This window comes from Polistes canadensis, unplaced genomic scaffold (assembly GCF_001313835.1).
Source record: "Polistes canadensis isolate GaletaPanama2010 unplaced genomic scaffold, ASM131383v1 scaffold_138, whole genome shotgun sequence".
NCBI classification, from domain to species: Eukaryota; Metazoa; Arthropoda; class Insecta; order Hymenoptera; family Vespidae; genus Polistes; species Polistes canadensis.
Genome location: NW_014569685.1, coordinates 101431 through 121211, shown reverse-complemented (window position 1 = coordinate 121211; position 19781 = coordinate 101431). Strand labels below are relative to the sequence as shown.

Here is a 19781-nt window from a genome sequence, read left to right as displayed (position 1 = left end):
TTGGAATTTACTGTACCCGTAAACAATTTATCTCGAGTAGTACATAATATAGATAAAGAAGAATTACACCAAGTTACAGATATGAGTGCTGGTACAATGTCGAATCAAATTATATTATCATTAGAGAAAGAAGCTGGTATCATTAAAAATGAGTCATCTGAAAATAATTCTATGAATATTATAATACCTGTAAATTTTAATCCAACTTCTTCTACAATTACTTCCAATACAATAGTTAATGTTACAATACAAGATAATAGCACATTTAAACATATTATAAATGAGAATAGAGAATCTAGTTTATTACAAAGTGAAAATAGTAACGTAGAAAATCAAATTTTAAACACAAATGAAAAATTAGAAAAAAATAATTGCTTATTAGATTCTATGTATAAAATAATAAGAGATCATTCAATGGGTGAAGTTGAAAAACAAACTAATATTCAATTTAACAGTAGCAACGATAATATAAAGAAATCTGTGCATCAGAAAACGAACGATACATTAAGTCCTTATACAACGTATTGTAATGATGATTTAAAAGAAAAAGAAACTGCACATAATCATCAAACTCTAACTTCATTAATATCATCTTTCGTGTATGCAGATATGATAGAAGATGATTCATTTGTAAAAACGACATATAAAGTCCAGCAAGAAACGCAATCTAGTGAAAATGTTATGGACGTGAAGTCAGTAATTGATATGGTTAATGTACAAGCAACATGTATTCAATGTCCTGAAATATGTATCACCAACGATGAACAGATAGTGCAACAATCTGAAAATGATCTTGAATGTTATTTCGAAAATAATAATATTCAAGTAGGTAATGTTATGATTAACAAAGAAAAGAATAATCAACACGATTCAGATAAAATTCCAAATAAAATAATTGAAATTCATGAAAATGTTTTTGAAAATAAACTTAACAATGGAAGACTTACTAATACTTCTATAGAACTAGAAGTTATTCAAAGAGATAAACAATTAGATAAAAAAGACAATATTGAGAATGATTCAGCTGCATGTATAATAAAGTCTAAGAAAAATTCAGCTATGGATATAAATGAATGTGCTAATACTCATAGTAGCAACAATCAGATTCTTGGCAGATCATGTGTTTTTTCACCGACATTAATTTCTGCTTACAATCAAAATAAAACGTGTATTGGAGAAAATAATATTACTCCAATAGCTGGCACGACAGGTAAAATAAAAGTTAATAGTTTTAGCAATATAATGAAACAAATGCTAACTAATAATAAATGTGTCGCAGGGAAGTTGGACAAGGTAAGAATTTAGAACGTTATTTCGATTTTATTGAACGTTTCATCCCTTCACCGGGACTTCTTCAGCAACTGAAATTTTAAAAAATTCATTTCCTTTTATCAAACCACTATCAACTAAAATAAGTAAATGTTTTAAAAACACTAATATAAAACTAGTATTTTATAATTTAGTATAAGTTCAATAAGATCGAAATAATGTTCTAAATTCTTACTCTGTCCAACTTCCCTGCGACACATTTATTAATAATTGTATTTTTGGACGTGATAAACAACTAATTGGCTAACTAGTAAGTTCTTTTTCCACAGACTTAACATGCAACATGAATATAACACAAAATAATGAGAAATTTTTGAAAGAAGAAGTTGCATTGGAGAAAAACACTAGAGAAAATTCCAGTCTTCAGGAGGATAAATTTTCTTTGCTAATAAGTAAATTAAAGAATCATATGCTTAGGTAATTATTTATAGAAATAATGTATTTCTAACTTTAATAGATTAATACTTAAATAGGATATAGAGAAAATGTCAAAATATAATGTTTATGTTCTTTTGTTTATTTTAGTGACGATTGCATATGGAATTTATATTATGAGAATATAGATAAACAAATGATAGTAGTTGGTTTTATTTCTACATCTTTACTGATAATAATAAAAACTCAGAATGAAGTCAACACTGACACGTGTAGGATCAAAGATGTTAATGTAATTTCACGATTAGAAAGTAAGTAAATGAAATAACTGTTGAGGTAATAAATGTTCGTACATTTTAAAATATACTGTTTATTTTTTTTTGACAGATGATGAAAATTTGTTGTTAAGTATTGCACACAAATTACTAAAGGAGAAAATAAATTTAGAATATATTCGTCAATCATATATATATGAAGAAGACATTATTCCCTTGTTAAATCATATTTCAGAAGATGTGAAATTCATATTAGATTTTATATTTGATTTACAAAAATTGGATGATACAAATTTAATGGAAATAAGTACAGAAAGGTAATTATTATATCTATAAAAATGGTATATAATCATTATATAAATAATTTCGCAACATTATTTATCATTTATTTTTATTTTAGCATAACATTTATATTAAGAAGTAAATGCATGGAAATTATATTGAAAATTACAATGGATATTAAATTATTTGATAAAATAAATTCATCACACATCAAGATCGTTTCTATTTTGGGTACTGTAATGTGAGTTTATAGAAAAATATAATACTTTAATGATTTTTGATAAATTAATATGCACACTAAGATATTTTTTGTATCATTACAGAGAGGAAGAAATTCAAGAGTTACTTTTAAATGTGAAAAGAGATTATAAATTTTTAAGGAGATACATGTCTGACATTAAGGATTATATTGATATAATAGAACAAGTTAATTTTGCAAAAGAAATGCAAAATGAATTACAAAAAGAAACAAAAAGAAAAGGAAATTATAAATGATTGAAGTGTGAAATATTTATAGATGGATCGAACTAATGTACAGATGTAAAAGATTTAAATATTTAACTATATGTGGAAAATAATTGTATTGATATTATGTAGAATGTGATATAAAACATATTTTTATAAAATTTTTTTATAATTATATTGTAATTATATTAAGAGAAAGTTACTAACGAAGAAAATTCGTTGGGAATTTTTAATATTTTATATGTAAAAAGAGGTGAGATATGTAAATCATTAGGTAAAAACATTAAATAATATTTTTACTATTCGTTCAAATAGATTTGGTAACAACTATACATGAATTTATAGCAGGTATATACATACAAACAGGTTGATCGACTAGCTTCGATGAAGCCGGTTCGAACTATGCAGGTTTTTGTTAATGCACTTGCAGTTCTTTGGGTAGTAGCGTGTGAACAACTGGCTTCCCATAGAATCATTCGAGTTTCCGTTTAATTCTTAAGAAATAATTATCATCGATACACGTATGATTAGAATTACCGAGAATGTGCAATCAAAAAGTTCTTCATTTCTTTATATTATTGACAATTAATTTCATGACAATAAATATATAATCTGATAAGGAATTCAAAATTATATTCCATTTTATAGAATCGAAACAACAATCTCACGTCCATACGTTTATTATAAACAAAAAAAAAATGAAGAATTTCGAAAAGCAAAATATTATTCAACGAAAAGACTATGAAACATCCGAGGTACTTTCAAAGCGATAGTGAAACTGTTGAAGCATGAAAGGTAAGAATAACTGCAACAATATTGCGTTGGTTTTACTCCCACGTGTTCTACGAACGTGTAAGTAATACCTCATAGGAAGGTTAAACATGAATAATGAAAGTTACATTTCTTGTTTTTTTAAATAAATTCAAAATTTAATTTATATCAAATTACGCGTATTAAATAATCATTATCGCAAATAGAATATATGTATATTTAATAGTTCATCTATGCATGTATCAATGTAAATATAGAAATATTAGTTAAAATCATTTTTTTCTTTTTTATCAATAACGTAAAATCAATGCAAGTACTTGTTAATCATAATTGTTCATTGCTTATAAAATGTAATTGTACAATAGAGATGAAGAAAATCTTTTTTCTTAGTATTTCTCTTGTAATTTTACAGTTTGAAATAATTTTTTGTTCTCGTCGTCTAATAAACACATTTGAATCGTTAAAGAAGTCAAACTTTCTTTTACTATAGCCATGTCAGTTCTACTCGCGTAGGCGTAGAGGCCCGGTTTTACGTGATTTCGTAACGGAACACACCGATTTCCAATATCAAAAAGCATTTCACGAGTATCCCGAAGACCTTCTAATTAATTCAAAAGTATTTAGCAAATTTTATATACGAATATTGAACGATAAAAGCGAAAAACAAACGTTTATAATTAAGATTTCTAAATATGCCGCGCATTCTCGCGCAATTTAAATCTCTCAGCGGAAATAAAATTCGTTTCGGCAAGAAAAGTCCGAATATATTCGAAAAAATTGAAATTACATAGATATAAAAACGTCTGTATAATGCATTTATTATTGAATGATATACACACGTATACTTCTATATGTTGTTAGTGATAACATATAATAATAGAGAGTATAATAAATTTGAACAGATATTAAGTATATTATTTATTCGTTGGACGTTAGGATAATCGTCGATGAAAGATTTTTTGAAGCAGAACTGTTGAAAATATGAATGTCAGGATTATTTGCAGGTCGATCAACGTTGTCAACCTGTGAGACGATACCTGTTCATGCATCGGGCAACAAGTAGAGGCAGGGTCAGGCAAGGAAAGGGTAGTGGGACGCGGGGGTTGGGGGGAGTTAAGGCAGGAAGGTGGGTTGGCAAGATAGTGTATGGGGGGAAGGAGGTGTGCGAGCAGTTACGGAGATCTCAAGTGGGCGTAAGGGCCGAGAGAGAGAACGTCGTCTTGTGTTCCATACATGGCTATGACATGTGCTACGCGAAGAGACACGGAGAGACGGACGGACGCAGCTTACCGGCAAGCAAGATACCCACCACCATTTCCCCACCACGTGGACATGGCGAAGGCGACACGTTTTCTCTCTCATCGCATGGCTCGATGCACAGTGTCCCGTAACACGACGTCCTTTCACGATCATCGTCATCGTCGTGTCATCGTCGACGTCGTCTTCGAATTTTTTTTCAATTTCAAATATCACCAATTACGCGCCCTTTTCTACGCGCGTTAGAAGTTGAAAAGGGGGACGATATGTGTTCGTCGTCATTAAATTCTCATCGGCATGACCGTCGTTATTATCTGCCTCTTTTTCTTTCTTTCTTATTCTGAATTTCGCGCGCGACCTTTCAAGTGTCCGTCTATTCGTCTTTTCACCAAGAAGGTAGGAAGAGAAAAAGAAGGAAAGAAACAAGAGGAAGAAAACTAATAAAAAGAAGATCATCGTCTTCTGGACGAACGTACACTCTATTCTCAGGTGCGCTTTTCTTACTTTTTTCTTTTGCTCATCCGTAATACTTTGGTATACCCACATGTACATGTAGGTACTCTACTTCGACTGCGCGTAAATCTACCATCTCTGTTGCGCGGGAAAAGGTGTGCGTGTGTTACCCTGTAAGAGTAACTACAGGGACCAACAGATATACCTAAAGGACGGGGCCGTAGCTTTACGCATACCATTGCAGTAGATACGTTCGTAAAGGACGTCGCATCGCAAACAGGACATTTTTTTCTCTCCTTTTCTTCCTACTCGCTTTTAACCGTTTACTTTTTCCAACTGGCAAGATAGACTCGCGTATGAAGCGTATGGGCATGACTTCGATACAACATTCTGATAAAATATTCAACATTGCTTAAACAAATTTTATTCCTATTTATATTCTTTAGAAAATTTATTGATCATTCATTGTCGATCATTCGAATCTGGCGCTAATGAAATGCAGTTGAGACGGATCAAGTTTCCTTTAGCGAGATAATGCGACGACTTCTTTTTCTCTTTTTTTATATCGGCTATAATTCGTTGTACACATACGTGATAAATTAAAAATATTCTTAGGACTTTTTTTTTGTCTTCCTTTCATGTGACGAGACGCGAAAGTTTGAATATTATTTCCTCAGATTTTCACGTATACGAAATTTCTCGAGATTTGAGATATAAAATTTCAAAGAAACAGATAAGAAATAATGAAGTCGATAAACACGGAGCGACAGCTTTCATGGTACTACCTGCATCGGCTCTTGATTGTTTTTTCAATGAATGCTCTCAGCATTTTCAGCATCTCCGAAGACGAAAACCAGTTTCGCGTCCGGACTTCTTGAGAGCATTGGAGAACATCGATGCAAGAGAAAGAAGGAACCATTCGATCTTCGATCGCTAGAATTGCTTTCAATGTACTTTTTCAACATTAGTTATTACGTTCTTCTCTTTTCCCGCATTGCTTTCAAAGCAACGCTTCTCTCGTAGGCTTCCTTCTCTTTTGCTACCGTTCTTTCTCTCATTCGACCAAGAGGAGTTTTATTTTCGAAATGTTTATATTGTTCGAGGATTTTGTTGGCGAGGGGCTCATATTTCCACACTTCTTCCATAATTTCAACTTGCGATAAGGGTTCATGATTCAAAATGATTCTTCTTTCGAGCGATAATACCTTTTCAATCGATTTTCGAATAAATTTCAGAGGTACACCAATGGACATTTTAGCTAGACAAGAAACGTCTACGTTTCTATCTATTCCATGATATTTCATTAACATATATTTATAATACATGTATAGAGTATTATAATCGGTAAGAGGTATCATTATAAATACATTGTGAATTTTCGTAAATGCTCCCTTTGCTTTATATGGCTCGGATGAAACAGTCAGGAATAAAACCTAAAAATATAAATTTACAATAAAATGTTTCGAATGACGAACTCGTACTATGTATAAAATTAAACGAAAGATTTTTATCTCTTGTACGCGCCTTTCTACGACACCACGATATAGGACTGCTGAAAAATAGAATGTTAAAAATCACGTCTTACGATAGCTACGCCAGTGGGTAAGAGTAACTGTCCGGAATCTCTGACACTCTAAATCCTACGTTAACTTGCTACCACCTACGTTCTTCTCGTTCCATATACTGGTAGGAGGTGTTTCATTGATGACCAGCCTCGGACGATCGAGGCGTTTCAAGTAATAAAAGGAAAAAGAGTGAAAAAGTGAAAGAGAGAGAGAGAGAGAGAAAGAGAGAGAAAAGAGTCTTGTTTGATTGGACCCGTGGTACTCGCTTGACTGGAGTTCATTCATATCGAAGAAAGAGTAAAAATAAGATTTTTTCATTCCGAAGTGGGCGAATACTGATCATTGAGTTAGATAATTTCGGTCGAGTTTAGGAAAGTAGAAGGAATAGTTATTTCACACGAAATACGTTGACGAAGTAAGAATTAGAAAATAATTCGTCGATCGCGGACATCGACTAGATTATATGAGATTAACTCTTTTTATTTTAACCATCGATAATTAAGGATTTGAGTAAACAATTGATTACGATAATCGATTATTACCTGATCACCTGGTCTGATACTTTTGACAAACTTTGCGTGGTGTTTAGCAAATCGTTTGGGTTGAAGATATCGTTCCTGTAATGGGACTTTCTTTAACCATGGTTTCTCGCTACCGTCGATAAATATCACGGAAGGGGCATAAATGCGACTTAATTTGCCAATGATATCCATTAATCTGCGTTCGTTTCTTTTCCCAATATATTTGCCATTTAATACAGATGGTGTTAAATCGAATAAGAGGGCACCAACCTATGGGGTAGTGTTAATATTTAATTAGTAATTAAAGTATTACTTTCTACGTGTCTTGCTAATTTATTTAAAAATGAATATTTAACCTCCGAACAAATTGCATCGACCAGAAAAGTTTTACCATATCCGGGTAAACCACAAATACAAACGGATCGTATTAAGGGTGCAATTGTATGTATTTCTTTAGAAGAGAGGGGTAGCACGCAATACTCCATGATAATTTGTTTGATATCACCAAGCTGATGATAGTGATCTCGAAATTCGGAATATGCTTCGTAATTTTGGTAAGCAAGATCACCAAACCAATCGTTCAAGCTTCTTTCTGGATAATTTCGAATAATATTTTCTTGTACCAGTTCTTTAAAAAGTTCTTCTATAGAAATATCAGCTAAACGATCCTTTTTTGATTTGCCTTTACGTTTCTTTCTTGGTGGTCTCTCTAATTTTAATTAATGATCATTATTTTTTCGATAAATTGATTATATTGTTTCTATCAATGAATTATTTTGTCAAGATAACACGTACGTGCACCTGGCATCCGAGGAATCTGAAATTTAGGTCTATCAGCCGCGTGATCTTTCAATAAGGCTTCGTTCAATTTCTCCAATTCGAGTCTCATAAGTTCATCAACGATCAGTCGCATTTCTAACTGAAGTTCGTAACAAAGTCTATCGGTGATCAAATCGAGATAAGGTCTTTGTAAGGGATTACAAGATTCGTCTCGATAACTCCAATTTTCGATGAATTCATTATTAGCATTTTCCAAACAGCTAAATACTGGAGTTTCTGGCATAAACCATCCTCTAGCAGTTTCCACAACTTTTGGTTTTATCTTTGCTTTCTCTGGCTGTGCAATCTCTTTAGTTTTTGCAGCTTTCTGCTTTTGTATCTGTTGCATTAAATATTCTTCTGGATCCGTAGTCTGTCCCGTAACTATCAGAACACTACCACCTAACTCTTCTGATGGATAAACATCAAAGTGTCCAACTGTATCGTACCAAACGATGAACCATTCCTGGATTTCATCGGTTATATCCTCTATTAATCCAGGCCCCACCATTTTCAACAACTTTGAAGAAAAAAATGTTATCAACGAATTGGTCCTCTTACCAAATTGAACAAATAATCATATTTAAAATCTTATATTAAAAAATGTCACCCTAATACGTTCATCGTGAAACATTTTTTCAGTTCGTGCAGCATACGTCGGTATGATTTGTAATCTCTTTTGAAAAATCTCCTCGTCTCTTTGATAAATATCTGGAGACTTCCAACTTGGGATCGTCATATCTAATATTTCTTCTAACCGATTTAATTTCCTTTTGAAATCCTTTCGAGCTGCAAATGTTCTCCAAGCACGTTGAATAATAACGATCGCTTTAATGTACATTGCTTTATCGAATTTCGTTGGCGAAGCCGTATCACCAGTTTCCAATTTTCTTTTATATTCATACATAAGTAAAGCTAGAGGTCAATATTTAAATAGAAATAAAATGTTAAATAAAATATCGTTTTTATTTTCAAGAAAATAAGAAATTATAAAATGAGATTATTAGATTGAAATTACCTTCTTTACCAATGCAACGTCCGACTCTAGCTCTTTCGTGTGACTGTATCAAAAGCACCGCATCGTGCATAGCCTTTTCAGCAGCTTCTCGAGCTTTTCGAGCTTCGCTAGCTTCCTTTTGCTCGGGCGTTTCTATTAAAACTTTCATTTGCGCGATATCGGTAGGTCTGTGTCTCCTTCTACGCATTAATTGGATTTTAGACGGTGTTTCCTCCAATTCCGTCATACTACTTATCATCACCTGTGAAAGGCTTCGTTCTTTTATCATAAAAGCTGAAACATATGGTACAACGTATGATACATCTGATAGAATAATATAACAATATAATATAGTATTGCTTTGATTATAACCAATCAACAAATGATCAGAATTTCGAATCAAAAATGATATAATATTGAAAATCTAACAACTTCAATTTTTCATTTTGAAACGTACGTTCTTCTTTCTCTTCCTCTTCTCTTTTTATTTTTTCGATTAATTCTCTACGTTCTAAAGCATGATTTTTATCGATCGTCAAGCCAATAGTGTCTACGTCGTCCGGCGTTAATTTTAATTTATATAACACATCGTCGGGCCACCTTGATTATTCGTAAACGATTTATGATCATGACAATTAATTAACAATAAGAATTATATCTTACAATTAAAATAAAATAAATTATATATACTGAAAATAAGAACAATCCAATTTAACGACTTCTCTTTTGCATTGGAGCATTCGACCAATTGCACAATCGACTACTTTCTTGATTAATTCTCGTTTTTGTGTTTGAACCATTTGATTATAACATATGACAAGTCTTCTCACAAGATGTCGATATCTATAAATACATATATGTAAAAATAAATATGGAAAGATATGAGATTAAAAGAAACAACAATTCCAATTTGTAGTATACCTTATGTAAAGATTAAGAGCACGATCTAATGCATTTTCTCTATTCTTTATAGGTTTGCTTTTTTGTAGATCTCGATCGAATTCCAATAATTTTTCAAAATCGCTTCTTGTTACGAGCCATACCTCGTTGTAATAATCGTGTGACATCGATTTTTAATTGTATATAAAAACATTGAAATATTTAACAAAATGTATTTAATTCATTTTTCTGAAATTTAATTGCCGAGAGATGGTTTATTTTGATGAAACAATAATCAAATAGTTTAAAAATGTGAAGTCATAAAAAGATCGATTTTCTATCGATATTATTGAAATAATTCACGTTGACAAAATTGTATCTATAATCAATAATTATTATACTTTTCAGGATGTCGGGGATATCTCAAAGTTTCATTGTTTTGGCCACGATCGTAACAGCGTCGTGTTTCGTTGGCGGAAACGATGAATCGACGATTAAGTCGTCTTCGATGATGTCTACTTTACCCACAAGTACAGATATACCCATGATCGATTCAACGACGACATCCCTAGTAGACGCTACGATGATAACGACGAATTCAAGCGAAAGCATTCAAAACATAAATATTTCATCAAGTATCTCGAGTGAAAAAGATTCAGAGGAAGTTTCAACGGCGTCGTTAATGTCCGACTCTGTTTGGGAATGTCCTAATATTACGAGACCAAGCGTTGAATGTTCTTGTGATTTTCCACATACTCTTAGATGTACTGGAGAAAGAACAGCTTTAAACGTATATATATATAATACTACATTTGACATTATTATTGTTGTAAGATGTGTTTGTTAAGAAAAATTGAACGTCTTTTCTGTTTACTTCAATTAGGTGATCAGCGAACATTTAAAGAGCAATAAAGCAGGAACCATTTCTCTTTTGGACGTAACTGTAACAGGAATTTCTATATTGCCAGCACGTTTCCTCGAAAATATTGGCCTACATGGACTCGTAGTTTCTAGCGGAGAGCTGACACGCGTTCATGAAAATGCGTTTACTGCTCTAGCTAGACCACTTCAGGCTCTTGGACTTCCTAATAATCTTTTAGAATCCGTTCCAACGTTGGCATTGGAGTATCTCACTGGATTAGATCGATTGGATCTTTCTCATAATAAATTGAAGACATTAGAAGCAGATTCGTTTAGCGTAAGTTTCTTAAAGAATAATTGTAAGCATTGTTTGAGTATTGTATCATTCGTTGCAGGGCTTGTCAAGCTTAACGTACCTGGATTTGTGCGATAATTTACTTTCGCAATTATCGCCGCAAGCTTTCGCGGCTCTTCCAAATCTTCGATTTTTGCGAATGCGGGGGAATCGTTTAAGCGTTTCGGCTCTTTCGGCGTTAAGAGGTCTGAAGAATTTGGAAGAACTCGATCTTTCGAGTAATTTATTATTGGGACCAATGGGACCAAATCTTCTTCCGTGGATGCCACGTTTGCATTTTCTTAGCGTATCCGAGAATGAATTTATTAATGTACAACAAGGAGCTTTAAACGGTGCTAGAAATTTGAGTTATCTCATCCTCAGTCATAATCAGGTTAGTGATGTGAGAAGGTAGATTTTGTTTGATCAATGGACGACATACAGTGCATGTCTTTTACGTTTCAGATCGACGTTTTGGAGGATCACTCGTTCAAGCATTTATCTACATTGACTAAATTGGATTTAGCTAATAATCGTATAGTAGACGTTTCTAGCGCGTCATTGGCACATTTAGAAAAATTGACTAATCTAGATCTAATGCATAATTTCTTACGATCGTTAACGGCTGACCTAGTAGTGCCTTTGAAAAGTCTCGAAGACTTACGTTTAGATGATAACGAAATTACGATGGTTTCCAATGATGTGCCGATATCGAAATTACGATTAAAACGACTCTCCCTTGCTGATAATCCTTTGAATTGCGATTGTACCCTCTTAGACTTTGCCACTTGGCTAAGTAATTCGAGTTTAAGCGAGGAGGACAAATCTTCCGCCGTTTGTGCCACACCACCTACCTTGGAAAATGGAATTTTGACTCAAATCTCGCCAGGAAGTCTGCTATGCGGAGAACCATCTATGAATAGAGCAACTTTAAAGGAGTACCGTTACAATCAATTAACTGGAATTCATCTTTTATGGAACATAGAGCCTTGCACAGAAAATTACACTTGCGACACACTGATCGTTTACGAAACTGTAGGGGACAATGAGGTTCAAACGGAGTCCAATCCCTTACATTGCGATCCTCGTATGATGAAAGATCCTTGTTCCTTGCCAGTAACCACCCCGCCGTCATTTAATTTAAAGCTTGGTCACAAATATCGTTACTGCGTGGTACTATTTATTCCAACGACGTACAATGACGAGTCTCTTGGTTTGGGTTGTAGCGACGTTATAACATTGGAAGAGACTAAACAAGAAGAACAGCAGGATCAAGAACCTACAAATACTAATAATTCTTTAGACGTCCGAATAACTGCGGTTCATGTTAATGTGTCTGATCAAGGTTCTTTACACGTAAACGTCGGTTTATCACCTTCGGAAAAATCTGGTGCTTCGCCGTGCGAAATCTCCATAGTTGTTTTCAATACTGAAACAGCCATACATAAATGTAAATTAAATTGCAGTTTAACGTTTGTCAGTCTGGAAGTATTAGTGCCAGGTCATTACAAAGTATGCGCCAGTCTAGACGATCTTGCCAATACCGAATCGATCGCGTTTAGTATTACTGAAAACGATCGTGGTCGATCTCGGTGCGTTGAAGTGCAACGTTTCAAACAGAATACAGAAGCTATTATTTTAATTATCATAGGAGCAACTTGTGCTCTTTTGATCGTGCTCGTTTTAATTGGTCGAAATATTGTACGTAAGATCCGTCATCCTAGAATACAAACCCAATGCTTTTTACCAGCCCAGGAATTCGAAATTACACATAAAGCGCATTACATTAAATTATTGGCCACAACCAAGGTGTGAACGATCACTTGAATACTTTTGAGAATATTTTGTTTGATAATCCATTGTGTGGATCGATCTTTTTATTTTAATTCAGTACCGAACGCGATTGATGAATCAGAAATGAACTGCTAGTCATAAAGAGGAATTGGAGATTTACATACACCGTTAAAATGTATGTTGTCTATCGATCTTTGCTTCCGATTATTGCATAAACTTTATCCAGAGACACGTATACAGAGTGGTAATACGTTAAGGATTATTTAATACTGTATACCGATAATTAATTAATACTACGCATGGTGTGTTTATACAAATGTACATTTTGTAATTTGCACAAGCAAATGAAGTTTTAGAAACGTGCTATGAGTTTATTTGAAAGCACTGCCATTTTAAAACATTCAGAATAATCCATTCAATGGGATATATTATACATATGTAGAGTTTGTTGTTGTTAAAGATGGACAATGAGTCTTCGCGAAATCATTTTATCGATTAAAATAATGAAATATAAGAATATGTTTAAGTGTCAAAGCAAATATATCAAGTATTTGGATGTAATATATTCATTAATTCATTATACATCTACTTGATAAAAGGTTTGTAAATATATTCTATAATCGTTTTCAAGCGCATAAGCATATTATACGCATTGTTGAATGCCAATAATACATAGTACTTATACAATTGTATCTTGAATATTTTCTTATTATTAATATTATCCTTTCACAGCATATTTTATAAAATATAAGAAAAATATATTGAAAGTAATGCAACAAGTTGGCATACATATTAGTATACATATATACAAACGTACTTGAATTATTTTTCGAGTTTACGCGTACTTGATAGAATTTTATAATCGATTTTTTCGAAAACAAAAGCTTTTATCAAAAATCTTTATATTATTTTCGACTTGTATTACAATTTCCGGTATACGCTGCATGTGTTACGTAATAAATCGACAATGTAATGGCGCTGATGTATACTGTCATCAAGTCGATCACGTGTTTCAATTAATGTCGTCGTTCTTCTTATTTCAATTCATTTTTTTCTATATTTATAACATAAAATTTATCAATACGTTTAATCTAAATATAAAAGCAATCAAAGTATTTTATTTACATCTTTGATAATTAAACACATACGCAAATATAGACAATTATATATTATTCTTAAATTCAAATTATAATAGAAATTAAAACATTAGGAAGATTGGTCCATTTTTTTTTGAAAAAATAGACGTGCATCAAAATGGATAAAAGCCAAAAATTAAAATTGCTAAAGGATTCTATTAAGAGTTACGAAGATTTTCCTAAACCTGGTATTATTTTTCGGTAAGTCATATAAAATAGAAATAAGTTAAACATTTCAATTTTTTAAAAATTATTTTGCATGTTTTTTTTCTTTTATTTATTAGATGTATTATGTAGTAGAAGTTACTTATTTTCAGAGATATATTTCCTGTGTTTCAAAATACGTTAGCATTAAAAGCTATGAGAGATCTGCTTGTGGAACATGTTTTGTTCCTTGAAGTTGATTTGATTGTAGGTTTGGACTCCCGTGGATTTTTACTTGGCCCTATGATATGTACCGAAATTGACAAACCTTTCATACCGATTAGGAAAAAGGGGAAACTTCCAGGAAAGGTCGCACGTCAAAACTTCAATTTGGAATACGGAGAAGTTAGTTATATACAATTTATTCGTTTTTCTTTTCTTATTTTCAAATTGTTTACATATATTTGATCAATGTATACGCTTTGTTGCTACTGCAGGCCACATTTGAATTACAAGTAGAAAGCATTAAGGAAGGTACTCGAGTTCTTATAATCGATGATTTATTAGCAACAGGAGGTAAGATTTAATTTTGTATAACTTTTAGCCATTGATTTATACGTACAGATCTCTCTAAATCTACATAATATTTTAATTTTTATTATATTTTAATATACCGCTCGCGTATACAGGTTCTATGGGTGCAGCTATTAAATTATTAAAATCTTTAAATGCAGAAATAGTGGAATGTTTAGTGGTAATGGAGTTAACTGAATTAAAGGCACGGGAAAAACTCAATGTATCTGTCCATTCATTTGTCCAATTTTGATCATTAAATATAATTAGACAGATGCGTAATAATATATACATATAAAATTAAGGCACAACCTAATATAATTGCACATGATGCAAGAAACTTTTTATATGTGAAACATAAAAAAATAAAATATTTTTGCAAATAAAAATATTTTTTCTCTTTTTTTTTTTAGATATCATATGTACCCAAATACATATGAGAAAGCTATTTTTTTTTATAAATTCCAAAATATAGGATAGAAGAGTACTTTTTGCATGATTATAATTTTTAAATAAATATTAAGGAATGTATATTTAAAATTAAATAATATTAACTAGTCGGTCTATTACATCTCAATTCGTCTAAAACATTTTGTACTTCATCTTCTAGCCTAGCCACATCTCTTTGCAATTTTGTACAATTTCTTAATTTTTTATTATCCAATTTTGAAGTATTTTCTGAATCTGTACTACTATATGTTTCTGATTCTGAGTTTACTAGAAGATGAGAAAATTTTCTTTCCATATGTTTATATGATGCTGCTTCTCCTTTCATTTGTTCTATTACTTCATTTAATTCTAATTCTTTATTATATAACTGTGCTCGAAAAGATTTTTTTACTTCTGAAAAAATTAAAATTTTATGTCAAACAAACTATATATAATTTTTCAATAATTATTGTTAATTAATCAAGTTATTACCATGAAGTCTTTTTTTATGAATTTCTTCCATAAAAGCTTTCGCTGCATTATTTAATCTTTTTTCCTCTGTTAATATAGCTTGTTGTTTGTATCTCTGCAAAATTTGTTTTTGTTTTTGAAGCTTTTGAAGTTGAGAGATATTTAATTCTTCTGTAAGAAATTTTGGATAATCTTCTAATACAAACGGAGGATATGGTCCTTTCTTTGGCAATTGTATCAACTTATTTCTAAAACAAATTATAGTTTTATATATTAAGATATAAATTCAAATACAAATTCATAATTGTACTACCTAAGATAAAGATTAGGATGCAGTCGATGCGGAACGTCTTGATCAAGATGTTGCGCTACTTTTAACAACTCTTTTGCTCTTATATGTCCTTGCGTTCTATAGAAACGCTTTAAATCTTCAGTCGTATGTAACATAAAAATAATATTACGCGAGCAAATACTATAGGCAATAGTGCACATAAGAAAAAGTGTAGGTGTTTGAAAAGATAATAAATGGTCCCACAAAATAAGCCACTCATCACCAGACAATACTTCACTCATTGTTGTTTGCAGTAATGGCCATGCATATTCTATAGATGTTATGCCACGTTCGCAAAAGATATTTAGCAGTTGTGGATCTACTCTCAATAGAATATTTTCGATAATACCCAAAATATTTAGAGGTGGTAAGGGGTGATATTCGAACCATTTTTGACAATAATTTACGAGTATACTTAAAACAAGTTCCAAAGCAAATAGTTGATCTTTCTGAAATAAGTACGTGCAAACATATAATGGAAAATTATACATACAGACATAATTAAATAGAATATTATTAGAGTATTACCTGAAATACCATAAGAAATGGAAATACTAGATTTGGCAAAAATGAAGTCTGAGCAAATAAAGGACACCATTGTATTAAACAATCTATTATCATTGTTAATAATGATGCCTTACTGCGATCAGCTAAATGATAATTTTTAAGAAAGTTTACAGAAACTTCTTTTTTTTGCGTTACATTATTCATTAAAGAAATGAATGCAGTTTTATTGGCTGGAAGTTTTAATATCGTAGACCAAATAAGAGGACGATATTTGTCAGGAAATTTTCCAAATTCTTGTAAAATCAGTAATAGTCTATCGAGACGTAATTCTTGTTTTATATTTTGTCTGATACATTGAAGGTGCTCATTTATTTTGTGAGCTTTAGGTCTACATTTGTTTTCTAACTTTTCTAATTTTTCTGTTCGCATAGGTTCTGGAGAGAACAATTTGTCACAAAGTATTAATTTCAAGAATCCTTGTTTGTCAATAATCGTTATATATCTACCATCTGAAGAAACTACTACTTTTTTAACGTTATTGATTTCATGTTTCATATCAATGAAACATGACAAATTTAAATCAAGAATGTATAGCATGCAATTTGATGAAATAACTGCTAATATTTGATTAGCACCGCTATCTAATGGCAAAGGTACAATAGACATCTGTTTTATACCAATGAATTTTTCTGGTAAACTCCAACTTTTGATCATATTCCAGTTATATGTATTTAAAACAATGATTTTGTTTTGAGTACTAGCTATTATCATAGCTCTTCCATTTTGTGTAAAAACAAAGTCTTTTATATTACGTATACCAAATTTCTTGATATCTAATTTTGTATCTGTATCCAACAGATTAAGCATCCAAATTTGTACGCTATCATTGTGATATAATACAACAATATGACCCAAGTTTGATAAGCTTGCTTTTTTTATGGATACATTTTTAGTATTAATATGTAATTGATGCGCTTTACTAAAAGACTTTAAATGCCATATTATAACTTCTTTGTAAGAAAACGTTAAACAATAGTCCTTATAAAAGGAGATATTTGTTGGCGGTAATTTGTGTCCTGATATTAAACAGAATTCATTGATATTTGCATGTATTTTCATAAGCTTTATGTCAGCAGTGGTGAGACCTATTATTATTTCACCATTGTCTATAGGATTGAATGCTACAAAACAAGCTTGTCCTATTGCACCAAGTTTCTGATAAGATGGATGTACATTTGTTAAGTCAATATAATAAGCTATACCTTTGGAATCTATTGCTATTAATCGTTCATTATCGCAAGCATATGCTATTTGAACAAAATTTATTCGTAGAAGACATTGTCTTACATCTTTTATTGATTCTGCTTCTAATTCATACCAGTCACTACTCTTTTTTAATTTAACCCACTTCCTACAATGCATAATAGCTTTGCACAACGATGAAGTCCTTCGTAATTGTGAAATTTAATTTATTGATTAATAACATAATTTTTTACATTAGTATTATACTTTATTAACAATTCATCAAAAAAATGTTTATATTGGTATTTGTCAATTTTGTTGATAAACATTCGATGCATATTACATTGATGTTAAAAACACATGTTAGTTCGTCTTATGCGCAACATGCATGCGTATTATACCAAGTATCAACCGAAAAAAAGACTTGTTATTGGCTCTTCTTTATCTACAGATAAATTTACTGTAACATCTGATACGTTAAGAAAATTGACGAAGTATAACGTGCGCTTCGATTGCGAGTTTTTATTTTTTATTTCGAAGAATATATTATTTTTGTTTCATTAAATTATTTTCTTTAAATATTACAAGTAATATATTTGAACGCGGATTAAAGACAGCTTTTACGAGATTTGTAACGTTTTATGTTTAGTATGTCGAGCACAAGCTAGTCAATACACATTCCGTGTTTAACTAACGCGACGGTTTAACAATACTTTTTAGATGAATTAAGTTACTCGTAAATTCTTTTGGAAGGATTTTTGTGGAAGGATTTGAACATATTAGTATTAGAATAGTAAACTTTTTCATAATGGTAAGAAAATATTTATTACTTTTACTAATGATACTACAAATTTTGTAATTTTATTGTTTGAGGTTATGATTATTAAGTAGATTGAAAAATATTAGGTTAATATAAATGTTAGGAAAATATACGTGTATACAGTCTGTCGCAGAATTTCTGAAAGGACTTCCTTCGCACGATGAAAATAACTTTGCGAACTTTCATACCGACAATGGAAATCGTACCTGTGTTAAGAGGCCATCGGTCTATCTTCCAACGAAAGATTATCCACCTGAACAAAGTATGTTTTAATTCTACTTTATTTGAATATATGATTATAAGTAATTTTAGTTAGAATTTTTAACAGTATTATTCCTACCAATCTATTTGTAGTTATAGTTACAGAAAAGACAACAATACTTCTAAGGTATCTTCATCAACAATGGGATAAAAAGGTATCGTAAGTATATGATGAAACACTGCAATAATAGCTTTCAAAAAACACTCGACTACTATAAATGTAAATTTGTTAATATTTCATGTTTTAGAATCCAGAAAAAAAAAGAGAATATTTATCGGGTAATGGTGATGAACAGGAGGAGAGTAGGGCAATTCGCATAAAGAGGCCACGGATAGATCTAAGTAATACCCTTTAAATGGCACCAAACATTCTTACTTTCTATCTATGACAACGTATATTTACGGTACTTGAAAAAAATTATGATATAGAATTAGAAATCGTATTGTGAATTTTATTTTCTAAAAATCTTTTATATGATCAATTTACCATAATTTCATTAAAATTATTTTTATTTCATATTAATTTGTTTATTGGGGTCAAAATCTTTGTATTTTTATTATATTTCTAAATGACATATGTAAACGGCCATATTATTTTTCGCAATGGCTTCTACATAAATCCTACATAATCATTAATATAACATATTTTAAATAATATTTACAGTAAAAGAAAAAATAAAGAAAAAGAACGAACAGATCATATAATGTCAGCCAATATATGGTATCTTTAAATTTCTTAGAGAGTAAAAAACATTGAAAAGTAAAAATACTAATTGTAATTGTATAGTGTCTTGTTTATTTGTACATTTTTTTAATATTAATGAAGTAAAACATACAGATAAAAATTTATTTTATATTATATTTCCAAAAATTAAGAATTGGACCATGCT

General features: G+C 31.2%; 6 protein-coding genes across 10 annotated transcripts; 4 read left to right on the top strand and 2 right to left on the bottom strand.

Annotated features, from left to right (window-relative positions):
- The first annotated feature begins 6 nt into the window (after nucleotides 1-6).
- LOC106788403 lies at nucleotides 7-3769 on the top strand. 2 transcript variants are annotated; one of them, XR_001381896.1, is made up of 7 exons: nucleotides 7-1210; nucleotides 1599-1746; nucleotides 1855-2015; nucleotides 2092-2296; nucleotides 2380-2502; nucleotides 2585-2979; nucleotides 3072-3769. XR_001381896.1 is itself a non-coding variant. In XM_014751607.1 (6 exons), exons 1-6 carry the CDS (start codon nucleotides 82-84, stop codon nucleotides 2754-2756), a joined length of 1938 nt encoding a protein of 645 aa, XP_014607093.1. In that variant the 5' UTR covers nucleotides 7-81; the 3' UTR covers nucleotides 2757-3769. The 2 variants fall into 2 exon arrangements, 1 of the variants encoding a protein (XP_014607093.1); XM_014751607.1 differs by having other exon boundaries at nucleotides 2585-3769.
- Nucleotides 3770-4537: 768 nt separating this feature from the next.
- Nucleotides 4538-13542, top strand: LOC106788369 (leucine-rich repeat-containing protein 15-like). Its single transcript, XM_014751554.1, has 5 exons — nucleotides 4538-5243; nucleotides 10397-10778; nucleotides 10872-11186; nucleotides 11245-11577; nucleotides 11649-13542. Exons 2-5 carry the CDS (start codon nucleotides 10398-10400, stop codon nucleotides 12996-12998), a joined length of 2379 nt encoding a protein of 792 aa, XP_014607040.1. The 5' UTR covers nucleotides 4538-5243; nucleotide 10397; the 3' UTR covers nucleotides 12999-13542.
- On the bottom strand, nucleotides 5964-10176 carry LOC106788364 (IQ and AAA domain-containing protein 1-like). The gene is made up of 10 exons (XM_014751546.1): nucleotides 10031-10176; nucleotides 9800-9952; nucleotides 9574-9709; nucleotides 9482-9533; nucleotides 9131-9403; nucleotides 8723-9027; nucleotides 8089-8632; nucleotides 7650-8002; nucleotides 7315-7563; nucleotides 5964-6640 (listed from the first exon to the last, which is right to left on the bottom strand). Exons 1-10 carry the CDS (start codon nucleotides 10174-10176, stop codon nucleotides 6179-6181), a joined length of 2673 nt encoding a protein of 890 aa, XP_014607032.1. The 3' UTR covers nucleotides 5964-6178.
- Nucleotides 13543-13957: 415 nt separating the features above from the next.
- Nucleotides 13958-15221, top strand: LOC106788375 (adenine phosphoribosyltransferase). The gene is made up of 4 exons (XM_014751559.1): nucleotides 13958-14314; nucleotides 14431-14662; nucleotides 14755-14833; nucleotides 14947-15221. The coding sequence occupies exons 1-4, from the start codon at nucleotides 14232-14234 to the stop codon at nucleotides 15081-15083; spliced, it is 531 nt and encodes a 176-aa protein (XP_014607045.1). The 5' UTR covers nucleotides 13958-14231; the 3' UTR covers nucleotides 15084-15221.
- A 58-nt stretch (nucleotides 15222-15279) lies between these two features.
- LOC106788368 (TBC1 domain family member 31) lies at nucleotides 15280-18178 on the bottom strand. The gene is made up of 4 exons (XM_014751553.1): nucleotides 16590-18178; nucleotides 16044-16510; nucleotides 15752-15978; nucleotides 15280-15673 (listed from the first exon to the last, which is right to left on the bottom strand). Exons 1-4 carry the CDS (start codon nucleotides 17988-17990, stop codon nucleotides 15381-15383), a joined length of 2388 nt encoding a protein of 795 aa, XP_014607039.1. The 5' UTR covers nucleotides 17991-18178; the 3' UTR covers nucleotides 15280-15380.
- A 79-nt stretch (nucleotides 18179-18257) lies between these two features.
- LOC106788378 (DET1- and DDB1-associated protein 1) lies at nucleotides 18258-19567 on the top strand. 4 transcript variants are annotated; one of them, XM_014751566.1, is made up of 4 exons: nucleotides 18258-18621; nucleotides 18754-18892; nucleotides 18991-19046; nucleotides 19140-19567. In XM_014751566.1, the coding sequence occupies exons 1-4, from the start codon at nucleotides 18619-18621 to the stop codon at nucleotides 19245-19247; spliced, it is 306 nt and encodes a 101-aa protein (XP_014607052.1). In that variant the 5' UTR covers nucleotides 18258-18618; the 3' UTR covers nucleotides 19248-19567. The 4 variants fall into 4 exon arrangements, with proteins under 4 accessions (XP_014607052.1, XP_014607054.1, XP_014607051.1 ...); XM_014751568.1 differs by having other exon boundaries at nucleotides 18991-19051; XM_014751565.1 differs by having other exon boundaries at nucleotides 18985-19046.
- Nucleotides 19568-19781: the final 214 nt, after the last annotated feature.

Excerpts from the sequence above, each read along its gene's own strand:
- LOC106788375 (XM_014751559.1), top strand. The coding sequence starts at position 14,232 with ATGGATAAAAGCCAAAAATTAAAATTGCTAAAGGATTCTATTAAGAGT. Across the intron at positions 14,315-14,430 it reads AAACCTGGTATTATTTTTCG|AGATATATTTCCTGTGTTTC; the intron begins GTAAGTCATATA and ends ACTTATTTTCAG. Across the intron at positions 14,663-14,754 it reads TCAATTTGGAATACGGAGAA|GCCACATTTGAATTACAAGT; the intron begins GTTAGTTATATA and ends TTGCTACTGCAG.
- LOC106788369 (XM_014751554.1), top strand. The coding sequence starts at position 10,398 with ATGTCGGGGATATCTCAAAGTTTCATTGTTTTGGCCACGATCGTAACA. Across the intron at positions 11,187-11,244 it reads TAGAAGCAGATTCGTTTAGC|GGCTTGTCAAGCTTAACGTA; the intron begins GTAAGTTTCTTA and ends CATTCGTTGCAG. Across the intron at positions 11,578-11,648 it reads TCATCCTCAGTCATAATCAG|ATCGACGTTTTGGAGGATCA; the intron begins GTTAGTGATGTG and ends TTTACGTTTCAG.
- LOC106788403 (XM_014751607.1), top strand. The coding sequence starts at position 82 with ATGAGTGCTGGTACAATGTCGAATCAAATTATATTATCATTAGAGAAA. Across the intron at positions 1,211-1,598 it reads TCCAATAGCTGGCACGACAG|ACTTAACATGCAACATGAAT; the intron begins GTAAAATAAAAG and ends CTTTTTCCACAG. Across the intron at positions 2,297-2,379 it reads ATGGAAATAAGTACAGAAAG|CATAACATTTATATTAAGAA; the intron begins GTAATTATTATA and ends TTTTTATTTTAG.
- LOC106788364 (XM_014751546.1), bottom strand. The coding sequence starts at position 10,176 with ATGTCACACGATTATTACAACGAGGTATGGCTCGTAACAAGAAGCGAT. Across the intron at positions 9,710-9,799 it reads TTGGATTGTTCTTATTTTCA|GTGGCCCGACGATGTGTTAT; the intron begins GTATATATAATT and ends CGAATAATCAAG. Across the intron at positions 9,404-9,481 it reads TTCTGATCATTTGTTGATTG|CTTTTATGATAAAAGAACGA; the intron begins GTTATAATCAAA and ends CATATGTTTCAG.
- LOC106788378 (XM_014751565.1), top strand. Across the intron at positions 18,893-18,984 it reads AGATTATCCACCTGAACAAA|TTATAGTTACAGAAAAGACA; the intron begins GTATGTTTTAAT and ends ATCTATTTGTAG. Across the intron at positions 19,047-19,139 it reads ATCAACAATGGGATAAAAAG|AATCCAGAAAAAAAAAGAGA; the intron begins GTATCGTAAGTA and ends TTCATGTTTTAG.
- LOC106788368 (XM_014751553.1), bottom strand. The coding sequence starts at position 17,990 with ATGCATTGTAGGAAGTGGGTTAAATTAAAAAAGAGTAGTGACTGGTAT. Across the intron at positions 16,511-16,589 it reads CATTTCTTATGGTATTTCAG|AAAGATCAACTATTTGCTTT; the intron begins GTAATACTCTAA and ends TACTTATTTCAG. Across the intron at positions 15,674-15,751 it reads TCATAAAAAAAGACTTCATG|AAGTAAAAAAATCTTTTCGA; the intron begins GTAATAACTTGA and ends TAATTTTTTCAG.